At 60.2% G+C, this 22,340-nt stretch overlaps 1 protein-coding gene across 2 annotated transcripts in view; it reads left to right on the forward strand.

The window, feature by feature from the left end:
* The first annotated feature begins 1,607 nt into the window (after window positions 1–1,607).
* Window positions 1,608–22,340, forward strand: part of IGHMBP2 (immunoglobulin mu DNA binding protein 2) — a 27,482-nt gene continuing 6,749 nt past the window's right edge. The window contains exons 1-13 of one of the 2 annotated variants that reach the window (XM_040466014.1): window positions 1,608–1,950; window positions 4,477–4,660; window positions 4,896–4,993; window positions 6,292–6,455; window positions 8,889–9,089; window positions 10,910–11,057; window positions 12,455–12,629; window positions 15,227–15,409; window positions 15,723–15,841; window positions 16,261–16,355; window positions 17,277–17,400; window positions 18,238–19,086; window positions 21,225–21,397. In XM_040466014.1, coding sequence (XP_040321948.1) covers window positions 1,623–1,950; window positions 4,477–4,660; window positions 4,896–4,993; window positions 6,292–6,455; window positions 8,889–9,089; window positions 10,910–11,057; window positions 12,455–12,629; window positions 15,227–15,409; window positions 15,723–15,841; window positions 16,261–16,355; window positions 17,277–17,400; window positions 18,238–19,086; window positions 21,225–21,397 — 2,841 coding nt within the window. In that variant the 5' untranslated portion in view covers window positions 1,608–1,622. Of the gene's footprint in view, window positions 1,968–4,476; window positions 4,661–4,895; window positions 4,994–6,291; window positions 6,456–8,888; window positions 9,090–10,909; window positions 11,058–12,454; window positions 12,630–15,226; window positions 15,410–15,722; window positions 15,842–16,260; window positions 16,356–17,276; window positions 17,401–18,237; window positions 19,087–21,224; window positions 21,398–22,340 lie in introns of both variants that reach the window. The other variant, XM_040466015.1, reaches the window with a different exon arrangement.

Below are 22,340 nucleotides of genomic sequence, written 5' to 3' on the forward strand. Positions count from 1 at the left end.
GGGGGGGAGTGGGGGAGGTGGGCCTGGCGTTGGGCAGGGGGTGGGCCTGGGCCTGGGTGGGGAGTGGGGGGGGGGTGGGGGAGGTGGGCCTGGCTTTGGGCAGGGAGTGGGCCTGGGCCTGGGCAGGAGGTGGGCTTGCCTGGACTGTTACTTCCAGTTGGGCACACTCACGCTGTGTGTGCGGAAAGGGCTGTGCAAGCTCGGATGGCGACCAGCTCCCCCTGGGGAGGGCGAGGCTAAGGCTGGCTTTGGGGACAGGTGGTGCCTGAGCAGAGAAACAGGAGTGAAGGTTTCCTGGATAGAAGAGGAAGGAGAGGAGCCTTGAGGAGCCTTCCCGGATGAGATGGGAGGGCAGCCCTGCACCTGAGGGTGCGTGCCATAGAGAGCCCGGCTTGCTTCTCAACGCGAATATTCGTTTAGTTGAAGAAGTAACAGCCAGGGCTTATGGAGCGCTCACTGTAAATGCTCTTTCCAGACCCTCGTTCCTTCAAACCTCAGTGTTCTTCTCATTTGGTGCACGAGGAGGCTGTGACAGAGCGGTTCACTCACTTGCTCAGGTTAACACAGGTGGAGTCAGGATCGGAGGCTAGGAGTCTGGTTCCAAGGTCTGCACTGCAGACATCGATGGGCTTTGCTTTGTGTGTGGCTGTGTGACTTTGCAGGTTACGTCTCTGAGCCTTAGAGCCACCTCGCCTGTAAAGTGGGATTATTCCCACGTCATGGGTTTGCTGTGAGCACAAGGTGGCCTGCTGTCAGGTGCCCAGCTCCGTGCCGGGCACAGTGAGCACCCACAGAAGGGTAGGCATCGGTCAGGTTGAGAAGGGTCTTGCGGGTGAGCTTGTGTTATATTCCGTGTGCAGAGGCCGGCTCTCCGCACAGGTAAGAGGGTGGGGTATTCACCTTAGAAATAAAACAGCAAGTTCCTCTCCTAGCAAAATGGGTTTATTCGTAACAGCAGAGGATTGCAGTTCTGGACATGGAATCTGTGACCTAAGCTCTAGGCTAGTGCAACCAGGGAAGGGGAGCACCTTTATTTTGTGGAGGAAGGAGTTGGGAGGGGTAGTTTCGAACTGAAGTCCGTTACGGAAGGGGCAAGAGTTCGGGAAGACGGCCGCTTCTCGCTGGCTGCGTCCAGGGGTAGTGGATTTCTTGTAGGAGTTGCAGGGTGCATCATTCCTGTTGTGGGATGGTCTGGCCCCTTTGCTGTGGGGGGTCTGTCACTGACAGTTCCGGTCACTGACATCTGTAGGTGCAGCTCCCCCTTCTGGCCTCCCCGCTGCATTTCAGTGAGGTTTTTTCTCTTCGTTTTCACGGGTGGGGGGAGGGGAGGCGGGTGAATAGATTCGTGTTTTGGGTGGATTGCTTGGGTGCCGCTGCTTGGGACTGGACAGGGCAAGCCCCAGAGGTGAGGCAGTTAGGAGGCTCTGTCTAGTCCAGACGATGTAGTTGGTGTGGGTTGAACCAGGGTTATGGTGGGGAGGATGGAGGCGGAGGCGGATTCTCGAGGGTGCAGATGGCGGGGGGTGGGGGGGGGGGTGCTACGATGGACTTAGTGACAGGTGGGAACCAGGATGTGCAGTCAGAGCAGAGCAGGGCCAGCGCGTAGCTCTACCGGCAGGAGGATGTGGGGGAGCCCGATCTCAGGGGCTTACTTGGGGTCTTACTTGGTGCCTGTGCACGGATCTTTGTGTCCCTCTCCCTTTTTCCTTCCTCCTGTATGGGTGGAAATACAAGCTGGTGGAGTGAAAGTATTGAACTCTCAGTGTTGGGTATCTTCCAGGTCCTGGCAGGAAAACATCTCTCTGAAAGAGCTCCAGAGCCGAGGGGTCTGTTTGCTGAAGCTGCAGGTGTTCAGCCAGCGGACCGGGCTGTACGGGCGGCTGCTGGTCACCTTCGAGCCCAGGAGATGTGCGTCTGCCACGGCCCTTCCCAGCAACAGCTTTACTTCCGGTCCGTGCGTCTGTGACGTAGGCATATGTTGTTTACTGCTCGCCTCCCGACTGTGACTTTCGCTCTGTAAAGGCTGGGTTACGCATGACTGATTGGGGAATAAAGCATTGCAGTGAAGACCCCTTAGACATTCGCCAGTCACGTGGCTTTTTGGCAATCTAGGTCAGCACCGTCCAGACGGTAGCCACTGGCCACACATGGTCATCGAACACTTGAGACGTGGGTCGCGATTGCCGCAGGCATACCGTGCACACCCGGTTTGGAGATTGAGTACACAGATGTCTAGGCTATCTGAAGAGTAACCTTATTATTATTATTATTTTTTAATATTTTATTATTTATTTTTGAGAGAGAGAGGCAGAGCGTGAGCGGGGGAGCGGCAGAGAGAGAGGGAGACCCAGAATCTGAAGCAGCTCCAGGCTCCGAGCTGTCAGCAGCGAGCCCGACGCGGGGCTCGAACTTGTCAACTACGAGATCTTGACCTGAGTCGAAGTCAGACGCTTAACTGACTGAGCCACCCAGGCGTCCCTAGAAATGTAAATTCTGAGACGGATCCTATTCAGGGCACTAGTGGGGAGGTCACAGTAGGGACGGGGTCCTCTGTGCTCAGCCCCGTGGCGCGCCCAGACAGAACTGGACTCTGCCCCTGGGGGATTGTTGCCACCTGCTGTCTGTCTTTATAAAGTTGGGGAGAACACAGAGAAAAGGTTTAAGGTGCGGGTGAAACTCATTGCTTGAAGAAAAACAGCGCAGGGTCAGTGCGTCTGGTGCCTGGTTGACCTGGGGCACACACTTTCAGACACGGAATGAATGGGATGTAAGCGTGTGGGTGGCTCTGGCTTTATCTCAGAGTGGAGTCTGTTTTGGTCGGAATGTCTCCCCTTCCAGGTGATGAAAACCCAGGCCACGCTGGCTTGGGCAAGAAAGACTGCGTTGGTTGTGATGCTAGAAGGTTGGCTTCAGGGCCCACGGGAGGTCGCTCAGACTTCTCTCCGTTTCTTGGCTTTGCCCTGTCCTGGGGTGGCTTCCTTCTCAGGCGACACGTGATAGCAGTTATAGCCCCCGTGTGCCCTCAGGTTTCTGGTCCAGCTGGAGAGAGGGAGGGCCTTTTTGCCAGGTGCCGAGCAATAGTCTCACCGTGTTCAGGGGGCTCACATTTGGTCCCGTGCTCATCTCTGAGCAGTCACTGTGGCCAGGGACGTGGCAGCAGTGATTGGCTGAGGTGTAGGTGGTGTGCTCCGTCCCTGGCATCAGGGAAGCCCCTCAGAGTCACCCGGCGGATGGGCGAGTCACCCGACAGTTACTGTGGGAAGTGGGGAAATCCGTACTTGAGTGGGCAGCAGATGACCTCTGTCCCCCCGTTGATGCTCCCGTTCTGCCTGCAATGTTCTCCTCTAGATGTGCTCGTGGCCCCCGCTTCGTTCAGGGCCCATCCTGCTTACCTGTGGCCACTCAGGGGCCCTTGCCATACCCTGTTTCTAAAATGACACGCTGGGGCGCCTGAGTGGCTCAGTCGGTTATGCATACAACTCTTGATTGCGGCTCAGGTCATGATCTCACGGTTCATGAGTTTGAGCCCCGCGTCGGGCTCTGTGCTGATGTTGCGGAGCCTGCTTGAGATTCTCTCTCTCCCTCACTCTCTGCCCCTCTCTCACTTGTGCACACCACCTCTCTCTTTCTCTCTTTGAAAATAAAAAAATTAAAAATAAATAAAATGACACCCCCGTCCCTCTCCATCCCCTCCTGGGCTGCATAAGTCCTTGAAACCTCCAGTGCTGACACGTGTGTCTTATTTCTAATTCGACCAGCACCTAGACCAGTGCCAGCACAGAGTAGGCACTTCAAAAGGTTTTATTGACTGGCACGTTTGTCTTAATTTTTTTGTTAAAAATTTTTTTTAAATATTTATTTTTGAGAGAGAGAGATTGAGAGAGAGGGGGACATAGGATCCGAAGTGAGCCTGGTGCTTATAGCAGAGAGCCTGATGCGGGGCTCGAACTCACGAACTATGAGATCACGACCTGGGCTGAAGTTGGACACTTGACTCACTGAGCCACCCAGGTGTTGTCCCTGGCGTGTCTGTTTTATTTATTTAAAAACAAAAAAATTTTTTTTTAACATTTATTCATTTTTGAGACAGAGAGAGACAGAGCATGAACAGGGGAGGGTCAGAGAGAGAGGGAGACACAGAGTCTGAAACAGGCTCCAGGCTCTGAGCTGTCAGCACAGAGCCCGACGTGGGGCTTGAACCCACAGACTGTGAGATCATGGCCTGAGCTGAAGTTGGATGCCCAACCGACTGAGCCACCCAGGCGCCCCGTGGTGTGTCTGTTTTAAATAGTTCATTGATCTCAAGTCAACTTTTGTACGTAATTTAGTTGTCAGTTAAACTTTTTTATTGCTATTGATTTCATTTCTAAAGAGAGTTAACAGGGTATTTGAAATAATGCTGGAATTTATCATAGAAAATAATCCACAGTTTAACTTGGCTCAGTGTTTGTATAACTGGAGTCTCTGTTCCTGCAGGAGATATAGTGGGTCTGTATGACGAAGGCGGTCAGCTGGCCACGGGGATCCTGACCCGGATCATGCAGAGATCGGTCACAGTAGCCTTTGATGAGTCCCATGATTCCCAGCTGAGCTTAGACCGAGAGCGTGCCTACAGACTGTTAAAACTCGCCAACGACGTCACTTATAAGCGGCTGAAAAAGTAAGGGCGAGTGAGCCTGGGAATCACAGGTTCTTTTTCCTTTAACGCGGCTCACTCACCCTGGCCACCTGTCCTGTGGTAGAAAGGAGTGCAGTCGAGTTGAGTCTGGAGTCGTTCGGTGCCCCTCCCAGGGGGTGGTGGCTGCAGGTGGCTGTGCTGGGACAGGGGCTCGGGCACGGAATCAATGGCTGGTTGTCACCCAGCTCCTCTAATTCTCGTTTTTCTCCCTGGGCAGAGCTCTCATCACCCTAAAGAAGTATCATTCTGGCCCCGCGAGCTCCCTCATAGAGGTCGTCTTCGGTGGATCACCCCCCAGTCCTGCCAGTGAAACACGTAAGAGCCTTTTCTTCCCTGGTCGACGAGATCACTCCGGAAATACTGAGAGCAGAGTGAGCTGGGGTGTTTCAGCAAGAGGTTGAGGATGTACAGTTGGAGGGACTGTCTGTGTCTTTTTTTAAATTTCTTTGACTCATGTGAACCGGACTCTCCAGTACTTGGTGCCAAGAAGCAGCTCATTCCATCGACTTTCCAACGTTCTTTCGAGTGTTCCTAAATACATCGTTTTGAAACGTGAGGATGTTCTAGCTCAGTGATCTGAAAATACGTGATGGCTGGGTATAGCGTTTGCCCAGTAGTATTTTTTGTTTGTTTGAAAAGTCTCTGTTCAAAGTGCATTTTGTTACTTTTTCGGCATCTTTCAAGCTGCACGTGTTCTGGCCTTTTCTACGTACAGACACACGTACACGCGCGTGCTCCCCTTCCTCGCCTGCACTTCCTCATACCCCTCAGTGGTCTTGAAGAGCCTCAGTTTTGAGGGGGCTTGTTGCCTCCCCAAGCACCGCCCGCGACGTCACACTCGTCCATCTCCTGACTCGGCAACGCTCGGTCTGTCCCTGCTGCCTGGGGTGGCGGGGCTCATTCACGCCCTCGTGATGCCGTGCCAGTATCCTTTAAAGATGTGGCTGCCATATGGTACTTCTCCACATTCTGAAAGCACTCACGTCTCAACGTTTTATTCTGTCACCTATTTATCGAGAGGCTGCTGTGCACGGGAAACTGAATTAGAAGTTTATTTGCCGTGTTTTAAGGAGCACGCTACGTGGTGGTTATGGCAGGTGTCTGAGGAAAGGGGATGCGGTTCCAAGAGGTGGGGCGCGCTGGGACTTCGGGTCAGGTGATCGCTGCTGCTTGCCAAGCTGGTTTCAGTCTGGCCTGCCTCAACCAGGGCGCCGTGCCCAGGAGCTGTGCTCACTCAGGGGTCGGGTGCCCTGCGGCGGATGCTGGGGGCAGAGCTGGACGCCCAGGGCCCACTCTCGGAGCACACGGCACACGAGGGAAATGCTTGGCGGTGGCCGGAGGCCGCGTGTAAGTGAACGGGCGTGGCTGGGTTCCGGTGAGACCGGACGGCCGAAAGCGGGCAGCAGGCTGGTTGGGGCCCGTGGTCCACAGCCTGCCGCTTCCTGTTCTGGGAGGAAGCTTTTGGAGACAAAGCAGGTGGGTTCTGTGTTGACGGGCTGATGCCCGGGGAGACCCAGGAGGCTGGTGTGTGCTTCCTTCCGCCCGCGCCGTCCGCAAGGAGGAAGCGCCGGGGGGTGCGGGGGCCCAGCCTGACCGTGTTGCCCCTCCTGCAGAGCCGCCGCCGTTCTGTAACACCTCCCTGGACGCCTCCCAGAAGGAAGCCGTCTCCTTTGCGCTGTCCCAGAAGGAACTTGCCATCATCCACGGGCCTCCTGGCACTGGGAAGACCACCACTGTGGTCGAGATCATCCTTCAGGCTGTGAGACGGGGCTTAAAGGTGGGCGTGGGCGCCAGAGCCCCGACAGGGCGAAGGGGTTCCACGTGCCCGGCTCGCGGGTGCTCAGCAGTGTCCTCGCCTGCGCTGTGGGGTTGGTCAGGAACGTTTCCGAGCGTGGACTGATTGGGCGTGGGGCTGGGCCCTGGCTGATCTCTGACAGCTGCAGGGTGCCTGGGAAGGGCACACGCTCGGGAGCATCGGTCCGCAGGGTTCCGCTCGGTGCGCTTGCTGTGCCCGCGCTGTGCGCAGGCCTGTCCGTGCCCTCAGGAGCCCTGCGGTTGGTCGAGGGAGACAGACGTGTTGCCGTTAATGGGCGCGCTGCCCGTGTGTGGTGCCCAGATGACTGATTTCCCGAGATGTGGAACAGGGTGATTGTATGCTGTTATTCACGCACGTTTTCAGTGGTCCCGATGGGGTCTTTTGTCCTCGTGTGCATCCACGTGAGTCCTCGTGGGTTCTGAGCCCGTGGAAGACTTTAGAAAGTCTTTCTCGTTTAGAAACGTCAGATGGTGATGAGAATTAGAGTGATAATGGTCAACGTTTGACTTTTTACGACGCAGTTCTCCTGACCGCTCTCTGCGTGTTCGCTCAGGTCGGGGCAACCCTGGGTGCTGGGGACCGTTGGCACCCCCGGGTCCCAGAGGAAAGCAGGCACTGAGGTCCTGTGCCCCGGTCACAGTGCGTGGCAGGGCCAGGATTGGAACTCGGCAGACACGCTCCCCAGAGCCTTTGCTCCGTACCTCATGCTTCTCCGCAAGGCAGAGCTGCCGTCAAGAGCGTAGGGAGGTCTGTCACTTGGTCACGGGGCTGTCTGGTGGCTTCTGCCAGGTGAGTGGTACTTGAAAACTGGATGAATGACCATTCGCTGGTGGGAAACAGGTCTGGTGGTTTGATCGGATGCCTTCCGTTTCCATAAACGGTGAAACAGGACACACTCGTGCTCACGCTCGGGCCCTCGGTGGGGGTGAAGGCGATGGGGTTGGGGGGGGCGCCTGCCGCCGAGGCTTGTGTGTGTGTGCGGGGGGCTCTCCTCTCCACCTCCTCTGCCAGCTGCCACGTGCTGCCTTTTGTTTTTAAAGTTTAATTTATTTTGAGATAGAGAGAGAGAGAGAGTGTGTGCGTGCCCGTGAAGGGGAGGGGCAGAGGGAGAGAACCCCAGGAAGGCTTCTCACTGCCAGTGCAGAGCCCGATGCGGGGCTGGAACTCACGAACCGTAAGATCATGACCTGAGCTGAAATTAAGGGTCGGACGCTCGACCTCCTGAGTCCCCCAGGAGCCCCCGCCACCTGTGTTTCATAGTGGAACTTCAGGTTTTTCTTTGCTGATGGAAGGCACTACAGAAGAGTTCTAGACACAAGATTGAGCCCATCAGAAAGATTTTTCCCTCATACCACTTTGTGAGTTGATAAAGTGATTTCATTGGTAGGAAGCCGGATGCTCCAAACCTGATAATTTCAGAGCACACTTTAATCTTTGAGTCCTTTTTTTCCCCCAGTTGCCAATTATTTAACATTTTTGGTGTTTGGGTCACCAGTAGTCATTATTTAAAAAAACTTTTTTTTTTTTTAATATTTTATTTTATATTTGAGAGAGAAAGAGGCAGAATCCAAAGTAGGCTCTAGGCTCTGAGCTGTCAGCACACAGCCTGTCCTGGGGTTTGAACTCAACGAACCGTGAGATCGTGACCTGAGCCGAAATCGGATGCTTAACCGACTGAGCCACCCAGGTGCCCCTCAATAGTTCTTAAGACCAAAGTTCCAGATACTGTGTCAGTCTGTGGTAATGTGTTCTTTTAAAAAAAAAAAATATATATATATATATATATGGGGTGCCTGGGTGGCGCAGTCGGTTAAGCGTCCGACTTCAGCCAGGTCATAATCTCGCGGTCCGTGAGTTCGAGCCCCGTGTCGGGCTCTGGGCTGACGGCTCAGAGCCTGGAGCCTGTTTCCGATTCTGTGTCTCCCTCTCTCTCTGCCCTTCCCCCGTTCATGCTCTGTCTCTCTCTGTCCCAAATAAATAAATAAACGTTGAAAAAAAAATATATGTATATATATTTTTTTAAATGCTTATTTTGCGTGCGAGAGTGTGCGCACGTGTGTGGGCGGGGGGGGGCAGAGAGGAAGAAGGAGAGAATCCCAAGTAGGCCCTGTGCTGTCATCACAGAGCCTGACTCAGGGCTCGAACTCCCGAACTGTGAGGTCATTACCTGAGCCAAAAATTGAGGGTTAGACGCGCCCCTGACTGAACCACCAGACGCCCCCGTAGCACGTGTCCTGTGGGGCGTGTCCACTCATGCTTGCGTCTGCGTGTTTATGCGTCGACACGACCTCTTGTACACGTTCCGGTCCTCCTCTCTTGGCCTTCAAGCCTTCCGGTGCGTTTTAGCGTGAACTTGGGTGGTTAAGTCACTGAACGCGAGCCTTGCTTCCCCAGGTGCTGTGCTGTGCCCCCTCTAACGTCGCCGTGGATAACCTGGCAGAGCAGCTGGCGCGGTGTCAGCAGAAGGTCCTGCGCCTCGGGCACCCCGCCCGGCTGCTGGAGTGCATCCAGCAGCACTCCCTCGACGCCGTGTTGGCGCGCAGCGACAGCGCCCAGATCGTCGCAGACATCAGAAAGGACATCGATCAGGCCTTCGTACGTCCCTCTGTGTGGCTTCTCATCTGAGGTCTCTCCCGGGAGACATTTCCGTCTGTGTTTCTCTCGCTTTTTTTCGGTCTCCGTCAGCGCCTCTAAGAATTTCAAACATTAGGGGGCGCCTGGGCGGCTCAGTCAGTTAAGCGTCCGACTTCGGCTCAGGTCATGATCTCATGGCTTCATGGGTTCAAGCCCCGCATTGGGCTCTGTGCTGACGGCTCGGAGCCTGGTACTTGCCTCAAATTTTGTGTCTCCCTCTCTCTTTGTCCTTCCCCAGCTCGTGCACTCCCCCCACCCCACCTCTCTCTTTCAAAAATGAACATTGAAAAAAATTTCAGATATCAGGATGGCCCATTAAAAAATTTTCCCCCATCGGGGCGCCTGGGTGGCGCAGTCGGTTAAGCATCCGACTTCAGCCAGGTCACGATCTCGCGGTCCGGGAGTTCGAGCCCCGCGTCGGGCTCTGGGCTGATGGCTCGGAGCCTGGAGCCTGTTTCCGATTCTGTGTCTCCCTCTCTCTCTGCCCCTCCCCCGTTCATGCTCTGTCTCTCTCTGTCCCAAAAATAAATAAAAAACGTTGAAAAAAAAATTTTTTTTCCCCCAAGTGTTACTAAGAAAGGAAGGGCTGCCTGTTTTTGGTAGAGACTTGTACTCGGCATCTCGTAGGGACTCGACTTGTCAAGGTAATTTCGTGAGTAGGTGAGGGGTCGTCTTCAAGAGGACCTCTCTCTAAGCGCCTCTGCATCTGATCTTGCCGGCTGGGTCACGTCGCAAGAAAATACCCAGCGGCCTGAGAATAAAAATTCAAAAAATATTCATCCTCCCGGTCTCTGGTCCATTTTATACCCTCCTGGTGGAAGAGAGGCAGCAGGCAGTGCGTCAGGCGGAGACGTGTTTCTTCTTGCAGTTGGGGCTCTGGAACTCTGTGGTCCTGTGACTTAATGTTCTGCTCGGTTTGCTCACTGTCAGCTGGCCTCACGTTGGCGTGGCCTCCTCCGTGTCCGCGCCCCACAGGGCTGTGAGTCAGCCTTCCCGCGGGCCTGCGGGATAGTGGGGTGGCGCACGGGATGCCAGCGTGGGCCCAGCAGAGGTGGGGACGAGTTGAAAATATGTCATTCAAGGGTACAGGTGGCGTGGGAATGTGCAGCGATGGTATTTCCTCCGTGGCAAATGCAGATGATTTCACTTCTTGTTCCTGTTTAATCAGTGCTTTCGGGATCTTCTTCTCCGTAAGGGAGGCGCAGTAAAAACCCTCCGCCAGCCCTGGAAACCCTGTGCTCCAAAGCAGAAACCACAGATAAGGAAGGATGTCTTTTTTAGTATTGCAGGAAGTTGGGGCTTAGCTAAGCATTTTATGGGCCCGGGAAGACCTGTTACTCCCTTGGCGGATGTGGAGTGGAAACTGGCGTGCAGCCTCTCCTCTGTAAGCAGCGAAAACCCAAATCCTGGGCTGGCAGGCGCTCTTTGTTGCGCGGGCGCGTGCGGCAATTCCGGGCAGGGTCGGGGCAGGGCCCAATTTCTGGTTTTGTGTGAGCTTACAGTTCAAGACGCCGTCTGCTTCGAGGACCTGGCCTTTGTCCCTCTGCCTCTGCCGGTGCAGGTGACAGCAGCTGTAAGGCCACAGAGGGCGTCAGGTGCTCGGTCACCTGCGTGTGTCTGTTTGCTCCATCGAGAAAGGTTTTTGACATCTTAGTGCCCCTCGGGGAACTTCACGCGGTGGACCCGCTGGTTGTAAACAGAAGCGCTTTGGGAGCGAGAAAGAGCTAAGCAGGTGCAAAGTCACGTCCAAATACTTACGTTTTCTTGGCTTTCCTTTGTAGTTGAAGAACAGGCAGACCCAGGATAAGAGAGAGAAGAGTAGTTTCTGGAACGAAATCAAGCTGTTACGGAAGGAGCTGAAGGAGAGGGAGGAGGCCGCCATGCTGGAGAGCCTCGGGTCGGCAGCTGTGGTGCTGGCGACGAATACAGGTGAGGGGGCCGCGCGCCCCGCTCGCGGGGGCCCCCCTCGACGGAGGCGCGGTCCCTTCCACGGGCTGCGGGGGGCGGGTTTGCATAGAACCATCCGTCGGTGTCGGGTAGGGTTCCCAGGGAAGCCTTCGGGCCTGCGGTCTTCCCGTAAGGAGGTTTCTCGAATCGGTATGGGGGCGCTCACGTTCCCTTTCGCGGAGCCAGCTGGCGTCTTCTAAGGAATCTGTTCGCTGAGTCTACGTGATTGCATTTGTAGGTCTAGTGTTCACTCTTTCCCCTTCTTTGACAGTGTAGCATCTCGGGCGACCTCACTTGTTTCCTTCCTGGTGTCGGTAATTTGACACTTTGTCAGGACAGTGATTAGCGGGGGGCGTCCGGGCTGTGCAGGCCCGAACCAGCCTTCCAGCAAGTACCGTAGAGTCAAGTGCCTCCAGGGGCGCCTGGGTGGCTCAGTCAGTCGGTTAAGCGTCCGACTTCGGCTCAGGTCATGATCTCGCAGTCAGTGAATTCGAGCCCCAAGCACTTGTCGGTCTCCATAACTGCAGGAGCAAATTCCTTACAAAAAATCGCTACGTTATATTGAGGTATACGTATAACATCCTATAGGTTGTGTTTCGTGGTGGGTTGAGCGCCTGACTTCAGCTCAGGTCGTGATCTTAACGGTTCGTGGGTTCAAGCCCCATGTCAGGCTCTGGGCTGACAGCTCAGAGCCTGGAGCCTGCTTCTGCTTCTGTGTTTCTGTGGAGAACCCTAACTAACACAGGGTTTAGTTGGTTTAGCGTCTGGTCTCGGGAGCCGTCCTGTGCGATACAGGTGGTGCCCACGCTTGTAGATGAGAGAGGTTCAGGGTTGGGGGCCCTGCCCGGGCTCACTGCTGTCTGTGGGGGTTGGCGCGAGGCCCGGGTCATCCTCACACGTGAGCTCTTGCCACGGCACTGCTCTTCCGAGGAGGAGCCGGGGCTGTGCTTTCGTGCCGTCACACACACGGAGGCTTCCCCCTGGATGGACGTTCGGTTAATTGTTCGGTACGTCTGGGAGAGCAGCAGAGAGGGGAGTTAATTAAGCTCGAAATTCAGAAGATGATACAGGAATAATATTTAGAAAAGAGACGCCCTTCAGGGGACCTGGGCCCAGACCCAAGGGGGAGATCGATTCTGGTGATTGGACTGTGGGAGTGGCCCTTGGCCAGGGGCCCGCTGCTCACACTCAGACGCAGCTGGGCTGGAACGGGAGGTTTCTCGTGACCTTCCCCGTTTTTATTCTAAGACGCCCAGTCCTTGTTACACAGTCTTCATGCCAGGCTGGGTTCTGAAACCCCCGGCCCGTCGCGGCCTCGTCCGGCGTGGGTGCGGCCTCTGGCACCTTCTGTGAAGGCTCACGGTTCCGATTTCCACCAGGCGCTTCTCCCGACGGCCCTCTGAAGCTGCTGCCCGACGGCCACTTCGACGTGGTGGTCATCGACGAGTGCGCCCAGGCCCTCGAAGCCAGCTGCTGGATCCCCCTGCTGAAGGCCGGGAAGTGCATCCTGGCCGGAGATCACAAACAGCTGCCGCCCACCATCGTGTCCCCCAAGTAAGACCCCTGCCCACGGCGCTCCTCGGCCCTCACCCGCCACCCCTTCCGTCTCTCCTTGGGCGCAGCGGCCCTGACGTGCCCTCCTGCACGTTCCTGATGACAGCCCCTCGCGCCCGTTTCTTTTTTTCTTTAGTGTTTATTTTTGAGAAAGGGAATGCGCGCGTGAGTGAGCAGGGGAGGGGCAGAGAGAGAGGGAGACCTAAGAATCCAAAGCCGGCTCCAGGCTCTGAGCCGTCAGCACAGAGCCTGACGTGGGGCTCGAACTCATGAGCTGGGAGATGATGACCTGAGCCGAAGTTGGGCGCTTAACCCACTGAGCCACCCAGGCGCCCCAAGCCCTAGCACCCGTTTTATTGCGCGTACTTGTTTAGAGGTCAGGTGATCCCACCGTGTGCTCCTGAGGTCGGGGGTCGTGGCCACCACACGCCTGTCTGTAGCGTCAGCACCCGGCGCCGTGGCCGGTCGTGCTGGGGGCACGGAGCTTCTCTGGCGAGGCCGGCAGGTTGATGTGCCCGTTCCCGCCAGGCGAGCCTTCCTGAGCCGAGGGAGGCGCCCCTGTGGGCAGGCCGGCTGGCCTCCGGGTTCGTTGGCGCATGGCCTGGCACGGGTTCTTCCAGTCCTGACCTGTAGGCGCGTCCTTTGACCTGGGCCACAGGGGGGACTCTGCAGAGACACAGCGGGCCCTGCCATTGCCGAGCTGCACTGGTCTTGCCACCCCTCCCGCACCGCTTCGGCCACACCGGCCTCTGCCTTTGCTGTCCCAGTCTGGACGGCTCCTTCCCGGACCCTGGGTGGCCATGCCCTCCCTCCACTCAGTACTTTCTCAGATGAGCCCACTTCGTGGGCTCTCGTGACCACCCTGCCTCAGCGGGTCCCCGCCCCCTGTGGGTCCCTTGTTACAGCTGCGCGTTCCTGAGCGCTCACTGCTCTCTGGCGGTGGTGCGTATCTCTCTGTCCGTTCCCTGGCTGGTCCACCTAGAATGGAAGTCGTGTGCAGCCAGGACCACAGCCAGCGCGTGGGTATCTCTGACTCAAGTGCATCTCTAAGTGCGCCCGGGACCGTGGCCGCTCCAGCCACCCCCGAGGCGGGGGACAGGAGACTCCCAGAGCCCGGCGCCAGGGCTCTCCCTTCACGCAGGGGGCTTTCTTCTTGTCCCCCTGCTGCCTGAGCCCGGCCTCTCCTTCGGGGTGAGTGTGGACGGGCCACGCTTGACCGCGGGACGCTCCCTACTTGTTCTGAGGTCCAGCAGCCCTCGGAGATGTGGGGGATGTGCCCGCACATCTGTCGGGTGGAGCCTTGCTGGAGGGGGGTGCGGCCCCCGGAGCCGGGGTGGGGGGGCATCAGGTCAGGATCCCTCAGAGAGAGAGTGCGTCCCATCCACGCGGTGTGGCTGGCAACCGGGGACTGCGTTTGGGAAGTTGGTCGTGGCCTGGGAACGGCCCCCGCGGTGGGAGTCAGCGTGCAGACTGCAGGACAGGAGCGGTCTGTTCCGGGGTCCCTGGGGGTCCTTGAAAGACAGCGTTGTCCTCCACAGAGCTTTGTGTGGAGAACGTCTGGAGCCGTGCCCTTGGGAGCAGGGACCCTTTTGTGTGTAGGGGGCAGAGTGTCAAGGGGACACGTGCTGGGTGCTTCCGTGTTTGCCGTTGGGACCGGTAACCACTTCACTCGTTTCTCTGGCATTGTTTTTGGTGGACGCCTTTATTACAAAAGGTTAAGCGCAAGATCTTACGAGCTACCGGGTAAGGGCCCCCGAGCTAGAATGAGTAAGCGTCCCCTGGTTTTAGTGTCACCCACGCGGCGAGAGCTGTGGTTAAGATGGCGGCTCCGGAGATCGCTGGCTGGGCGGCCTTGAGCTGCTCCCTTAACCTCTCTGGGTCGCACTCTCCTCCTAGGGAAGGGGCAAGCGCAGCGGTGACCCCCGCCTCAGGTTTTGTGGGCGTTAGGTTGACAAGTATCAGGGGTGCAGAGCGGCACCCGGGACACAGGAAGCCCCCAGTGCACGTCAGCTGTGGCTGTGCTTAGCAACGGATTACTTGCGGCCGAGGGTATCGGCTGTTGAAAAGTTTACCCGTAACAGCTCGCCGTTGCCGCTGCGCTAGATTTTCACAGACGCGGACGAGGTAGGTTTGCGTGGGTTCGTCGTTCCGCGGTTCTGGAAATCAAAAGTCCGAAGGCTTCCTCGGTGGTTCAGATCCAAGCATTGGCAGGGACGGGTTCCTTCTGGAAGCTGCGGGGGAGGATTCACTTGTCGGCCTCTTCCAGCCGGCAGAGGGGCCGCCCCCTTCCCTCGGGGCCCCTGCGGAGCCGCCGGCAGGCAGCGACTCCCGGCCTCCGGTCCCGTCTTCTCTGCCCGGACCCTCTGAGGAGGAGCCCGTGGCGGCCTCGGGCCCACCTTAGCTTCGCGCACGGAGGATCACACATTCGCAGGTCCCAGGCTCGGGACCCAGGCTTCTCTGGGGGCCGGTGTTCAGCCGAGCACACCCTTAGCTTTAGGCGGGAACTTGGGTGGAGCCGGGTCCCGGGGTTTGAGGGGCGGTGTCAGGCGGGACAGGGGGAACCCAGGCGCCCCTTCCCGGTTCCTCTCTTGGGGCAGGGCTGCGGCGGCGGGCCTGGCGCTCAGCCTGATGGAGCGCCTGGTGGCGGAGCAGGGCGCGAGCGTGGTGCGGACGCTGACGGTGCAGTACCGCATGCACCAGGCCATCATGCAGTGGGCCTCCGAGGCCCTGTACCACGGGCGGCTCACGGCCCACCCTTCCGTGGCGGGCCACCTCCTGCGGTGAGTGACCCGTCGTGCCCTCCCCGGCCCGTCCTGCTGGGTCCTCATGCCCCGGAGTCCCCTGTGTCCCCCGAACCACGCGCTGTAAAGACTTCAGAGTCACCCCCGAGGCCACTTTCCGGGAGGGGGGAGGGGCCTGGCCCTGGGGAGCTCCATCGGGGCACTCGGTCTCCGGTGCTCCCGGGGCTCCTCGACCTCCAGAGGGAAGGGCCCGCACCAGACGGGGCGAAGGGAAGCATCAGCCCTGTCGGGAAGGCCCCGGCTCTGCTTCGTTGCCCTGGCCTCACGTGTTCAGTGTTTGCCCGCGGTGCAGGGACCTCCCCGGGGTGGCCGCCACGGAGGAGACGGGCATCCCCCTGCTCCTCGTGGACACAGCCGGCTGCGGGCTCTTTGAACTCGAAGAGGACGACGACCAGTCTAAGGGGAACCCTGGTGAGCCTGCTTGGGCAGGGCCAGCCTTTGGGTTTGGACGGACCCTGAGCTCCTCTGTGTGGACAGCAGAGGGCCTGTGATTGTGGACCTTAGTGGGGAGGAGGGGGGGGTCCCCCGGTGAGCTGCGGGGTTCCAGCCGGACGGGAGCGCGCAGTGTCCTTCTCAGCGGGTGGCGCTGCTTCGGCGAAGGAGCTGGCCCGGGAGGGTGAACGGGGTGGTCCCTGCTCCCCCGAGGTCCCAGCCCGCCGGCTTGCACCCAACACCGCGGGGCCCGCGTCCTTGCTGGCTCCAGCCGGCCGGCCTGCGACCCGGCAGTGCCCCAGGATGACGCTGTGTCCGCTGGCCGGGGCGGGTGGAGTCCTGAAGAAACCGGCACCAATGAGGGCGTGACCTGGACCCGCGGCCTGCTTGCTCCCCAGGAGAGGTGCGTCTCGTCAGCCTGCACGTCCAGGCCTTGGTGGAGGCTGGCGTCCGAGCGAGCGACATTGCCGTCATCACACCGTACAACCTCCAGGTGCGAGAGGGCCCCCTCTGCCGGTATCCGCGGGCTGCGGCTGACAGGAAAGGGGTGATTCATGGTCTCTTCTGACTGCAAACTCCAGGTGGAATCGACCACCTCACGACCGGATCCGGGGCTCACGTGACCTCAGCAAGAGCCTCTGTCCGTCTGCCCGTTTTACTTGCTCTAACGTGTCTGCCCCGTCCTGATGTCAACCTTTGTTGGCTTTGTTTTCTGGCCAGCTTCCCGGTAGCCCTGTCCGGGGGCGCTGTCCTTACGGGGCGGCCCCGGGGACCGCCTGACCCTCCACGGCATCTCCCACAGGGTCTCAGCTTTGGATCTTCCGCGTCGGGCTCGGGTCCCCATCCCTGAGCTGGTTGCCGTGGCTGGTGCGGGGTCCTTGCCCACCTCTGGGCGGGGGCACTGGCTGTGCTTCCTGGGACGAGCGTGGGCGGACAGGAAGATCGGGGTGCCGCCTGGAGGAGGGGTGGGGGTGGGCCGGCAGAACGACCCGTGCTCACTCCTTTCTCTTCTGCTCACGTCTTCTCTCTCGGCGCCTGTGGGCTTGTCAGCAAAGCCCGTCTTCTTTGGTGGGAAAGATACGGCCACGGCAGGGTGTTGTGGGGTCCGTGGGCGGGCTGCCACCCCTTCCCGGCGTGTGGACACCACACCAAGGGGCGTCTGAGGCAGGTGGCTGTCGTGAGCCAGAGAGCTGGTGTGATGTCAGCGCTGGGGCGTGGGTCACGTCCGACCTGTTCACGTGCTGCCTTGTGCGTTCACGGACACCTGTCGGACAGCGGCTCCGGGGCTCTGCAGGGCTTCCGTGCAGTGGTTTTGGTTCTGCAGGCTGAGGCCCTCGGCGGAGTCCAAGGGCGGAGTGTTGGGGCCGCCCTGGCCTGAGCTGCGATGGGGACGCGGCCTTGCTTGGTGTTCCAGGTGGACCTGCTCAGGCAGAGCCTCGCTCACAGGCACCCCGAGCTTGAAATTAAGTCGGTAGATGGCTTCCAAGGCCGAGAGAAGGAGGCTGTGGTCCTGTCCTTCGTCAGATCCAATAGGAAAGGTACGTGGGGCTCAGCAGACTCCTCTGGGGCCGCACAGAGGAGGGTCATCCAGGGGGTGCGTACCAGATTTCTGCTCCGGGCTGTGCAGGGCGGTGCGAGTGTGGCCTCCGTGAGCTCAGCATCGGGCGAGAGGCGGGCGAGAGAGTGGGCAGGGGTGGGGTGCAGTGAGGCCCTGACCGGAGCCACCGGGGCCGGGAGGATCCCGAGGGGCTGCCTGTGAGCTGGGTGTTGTGGGGGGGGGGGGGGGGGGGGGGAAACTGGGGGGGGGTGCGCCGCGTGCGGGGGGGGGTGTGCTTGGACCACCTGGCATCCTGCCCCGGGGGCGGGCGGCGGGGCTGAGGCACAGAGCCTGGCTTTTGGCCTCAAGGTGCAGTTGGCCTCAGGGCCTGGTGTTTCCGCCACTGGGGCTTGTGGGTCCTCCATGTGGAGGGCGTGTGGGACCCTGAAAGGGCTTGTCTGGGCTTCGTAAGGTGCTTTCAGTGGAAGGTTGAAGGCAGACAAGAGAGGTGGGATAGATGGGGGTTGGGGACGGGGGAGACGCTACTGGAGCACCCCCCTCGCTTTCCCGGGTCTCGGCTGCAGCCACCTCCTGGGCTGGGCGGAGGGAGGAGCCCGTACTTGGAAGTGACCGACGGTTTGGGGGTCCCACACCCCGACCGGGTGCCGTGGAGCCAGACTTGGGAAGCCGGGGTCGGGCAGCGGGGAGTCTGTGCAGGCATGATGTCCCGGCGGTCGCCGGAGGGGGTGTCGGCTGATCCCCGCGGTGGGCAGAAGCGTTGATTTCCTGTTCCTCAGTCTTGGGTCTGCTCGGCCACTCACTCCTGCCTCGTTCGCAGGCGAAGTGGGTTTCCTCGCCGAGGACCGGCGGATCAACGTGGCCGTCACCCGCGCTCGGCGCCACGTGGCGGTCGTGTGCGATTCGCGCACCGTTAACAACCACGCCTTTCTGAAGACCCTGGTGGATCACTTCACGGAGCACGGCGAGGTGCGCACGGCCTTTGAGTATCTCGATGACATCGTCCCTGAAAACTACTCCCACGAGAGTTCCCAGGGCCACGGCCAAGCTGGTGCGAGGCCCCGGGGCCCTGCCGCGGCTGCCGGGAAGCCTCCTGGAAGCTGGATGCGGGAGGGGGTTCGGGAGGCCCCGGCCGCCGCCGCCGGGCTGCAGCGGAAGACGCCTGGCGGGAAGCCCTTGGGCCCTGAGGTCAGTTCTCAGCCCAGCCTCAACGGAGGCGGCCTCTGCCCGGAGGCCGCGGACGGCAGAGACCGCGCGGACCGCTTCAGGGCTGAGATAGCGGAGTTTGTGGCGAGTGAGAACACGCGGCTGGAGTTTCCCGCGTCCCTGAACTCACACGACAGGATGTGGATCCACCAGATAGCGGAGGAGCACGGGCTGAGGCACGACAGCACCGGTGAAGGGAAGAAGAGGTTCATAACCGTGAGCAAGAGGGCCCCGCCTGCCCCGCCGCCTCCAGCGGGCGGCCCCACGGCCCCTGGCCCCACGGAGGCGGAGCCCCCTCCCGGGGAGCAGAGTGGCCGGGACCCCCCGGATCTGAAGGCTCTGCACCTGGAAAGGCTGCAGAGGGAGAAGAGCCGGCGGGAGCCACAGGCCGAGCAGGGGCAGCAGGCCTCGCGCTCAGGGCCGCGCAAGTTACCGGAGAAGAAAAAGAAAAAAGAAGCAAAAGGTAAGCGAGTTTACCTGAGGAGAACACAAGCTCGGTGTCCCCTTAACGGGGGCGTTTGCCCTGTTTGAAATCCCCCACCCCCTCCCCCAGAATTGGGACGTCCTCTTGGTGCCACGGCCCTGATTCCGTGTCCCGCGCCTTGTTTTTAATCAGTTAGGTGTGAGCTCCCCGAGGGTGGCGATTGGCCACAGTGACCTCTGCCCCCCGGCTCCTCAGGTGGGGCCTGGCAGGTAGGCAGCCATCGGGGTGCAAGAGCCAGGGGGAGGGGACGAGGACGGCGAGCAGGAGCCCTCGGGCGGTTACGGACCCCCGTGCGGGCCGCAGTCTCGTTCACTCACAGCCCAGCTCGCACATCCGCCGTCCCGGGTCCCCGTCCCAGGAAAGGGGCCGCCTGCGTCCTGCGCTGCCCCGTGGGGCTGTTTGCTCTGCCCCCGTCCCGCGCAGTGGTGGGGCATCCACGGGCATGACGCGGATTTCCTGCAGACTCTGGGTAAAGTCGTACTCCCGCCGTTGTCCTCTGAGCAGGGCCACGGAGCGTTTGCTTCTTTCACTGAATTCCTGGGAGCAAAGCCGTGTGGGAATCACAAGCGTGATTCCTGGTCTGTGAAAGCACCACAGAGCGGGGGTGCAGCCGATGTCGTTCTGGGGGACTTAGCGGCCTCTAGGCGCCCGGCCGTGTGCTGGGGAGCGAGGTCAGCCCTGCTGCCCAGGAATGGGTGTTGTGGCAGAGGATGGAGATGTCAGGTGCCTCTTTAAACCACACCGAGAAGGTGCTGAGTGCCGTGCAGGGCAGATGCTGGGACGAGATGACAGGAGGACCTGGGAGAAGGTGTGTGGTGTGGTCAGTTGAGGACAGAGCATCCCGGGGAGACTTTGCCCCATGTAGGGGACGGTAGCACCACTTAGTTTTGAAGCGTTTCTTCAAGCCGCCTCCCGATTTCGCCTTGCCGCTCAGGTCAGAGCGTGACCCAGCAGGACAGGTCCCCAGAGGCTGTGCCGAGGTCCCAGCAGCTGAGAAGCAGAGGCCAGTCTGAGCGGCCCCCTCGGGCCATGGCTGGGGGCCCCCCGCGGGGAAGGGTGCCACTGAGTGATCAAGGGCTGCCTGTCCCCTGGAGGGCTGGGGGAATGACAGGTGCTCAGGCCCGCGGGAGAAGCGGTCAGTGCTCTGTTGAGGAGATCTCCTTTTCCGATTGGGGCCCCAACACCGTCTGCCTGGTCCCTGCGGCGTGTCCCTTTCCCGAGGTTGCCGGTGAGCAGCCAGCACCTTCTCAGGCCTTCTCTGAGCTCCCCTGGTGCTGCTCCTTCTACCACGGCCCGTCTGGGGGGACAGGGGAGGGGCACGTCCCCCTTCACAGGCGGCCCTGCCCGGAAGGGTGGCAGTGGCTGCAGCGGGGGAACTGGGAGGCCCTGTGGTGTACCAGCTGCCCCTCCCCGTCCCCTCCGAGGCTGACCTGGCCCGTGTACCTGGCCCCGCGGTGCGCCTCTTGTAGAGAATCTGCCCGGGGAGACGGCACGCCGCCTCGTCTTGTCGGTGCCCGGCAGCCACATAACTGACGAGAGCCACCCGGCTGGTGCCCCCCCGTGTTCCCTGCATGCCTGTGTCTGCGCGTGCGTTTGTGGTGGGGGCGTGTGTCCCACAGAGTTACGGGTGCGTGTGACCTCGTGTTCTTTTCCACTCGTGAGCGTTCCGCAGGAACTTTCCGGGACTTGTGCGCACCTGGTCAGGAAGCTTCCGGCCCCCTGGTGCTGGGGCCTGTGACTACGCCCTGGTTCACCTGGCCGTCCCGGGTACGGCAGCGTCCGTTGGGCTTCGTTTGTACAGTCGATGGCATGAGGCGCGTTCTTGTTTTTAAATGTGTGCTCAGCGAAAGAGGATGTGCTTTTCAGAGGCGCTCTCCGTGGGCTGCCACCCCTTCCGGGGAGTCCGCACGGTGCTCGCACCTCCTGGCAGTGACGGTTACTAGCTCGCTGAGGAAGGGCCACCCCGGGCTGGACGCAGGGTCATTGCCTGTTCACTGAGCCCGAAGGCAGGAAGCTGGGCAGAGCGGCTCCGTGGGGGTGAAGGTGGGTCCAGCGGGGGAGTTCTCGTCCTGCTTCTGTGTCCTTCCCCTGTGTGAGTGACGCTTTTCTTCCCCTAGGACACGTGGCCATAGACTTGCCCGGTGAGGAGGACTTCGATGCCCTGGTCTCGGCCGCCGTGAAGGCTGATAACACCTGCGGCCTCGCTAAGTGCACAGCCAGCGTCGCGACCCTGGGCCAGCTCTGCCTGCACTGCGGCCGCCGCTTCTGCCTCAGCCACCACCTGCCGGAGGTGCGCTGGCCCTCCTGGGGCTCGGGGCGGTGGGTGGGTGGGGGGACGGTGGGGCTGTGTCTCCGGGGCTCGGTGCTGGCCAGATGCGCTCCCGACAGAAAGGGTGGCGGGTCACGAGCACGGAGTCTTTGAAAGCGGACACAGACCTGGGCTGGGTTTCTGACGCGTCACATTACCACCCAGCCGGTGGGAGTTCCGGGCAGAGAGGATCTTGTTGAAGCGCGTTTGGGGTCTTTCGGTGGGATAGTAGAGGGGAGCTGGGGCCTCTGGCCCACTGCTGCTTCATTCGTTCCTTGAGCAGGAGTGGCTGGGGATCTCCGCCCCCGGGGGGGCATGGGCCGTGGGGACCTGGGTGTGAGAGCAGTGGATGGTGTCGGGTGCCGAATGTGTGGAGGGAGGGCCTCTGGCGGCAGGGGTGGGGAGCCGGGCCGGGGAGGGCATGTGGGCAGGGCCCCGGGGAGGGGGCACATGCACGCAGCTGGGAGCAGAGCAGGGGGCAGGGGGTCAGGGGTGGAGGCTGAGAGGGCCTGGCTCTGGAAGCTGCGCGGAGCGTTGGAGCCCTGGCCGGGGTGCGGAGGAGGTCTCCGGGCGAGGCTGGGAGGGCCTGGGGCCTCCCCTGGGGCGGGCAGTGGAGGGCGCACGGTGGCCCCGGGGGGGTTTCTGGTTTGGGCCGTGGGAGGAAGGCAGTGGGGCTCTTGGAGGGAGAGGGATCGTGGCACCTGGGGCGTCACTGTCCTGGGCCCCCTACGTGGGGGTCCTCACGGTGTCCCTACGCTCTGGGTCAGGGCTTGTAGTGCTTGCCCGCAGGGAGCTCTGCTGCCTCCGACCCTGGAAGGGGCCTCCTCCCTCCCCTCTCCCTCCCTCTTTTCCCCTCTCTGCCCCCTCTTCCCCCTCCCCTGCTCTCTCCCACCTCCTCACCTCTCCTCCTCCTCCATCTTCTCTC

Source organism: Herpailurus yagouaroundi, unplaced genomic scaffold, assembly GCF_014898765.1.
Source record: "Herpailurus yagouaroundi ecotype Mexico unplaced genomic scaffold, PumYag 569, whole genome shotgun sequence".
Lineage (NCBI taxonomy): Eukaryota > Metazoa > Chordata > Mammalia > Carnivora > Felidae > Herpailurus > Herpailurus yagouaroundi.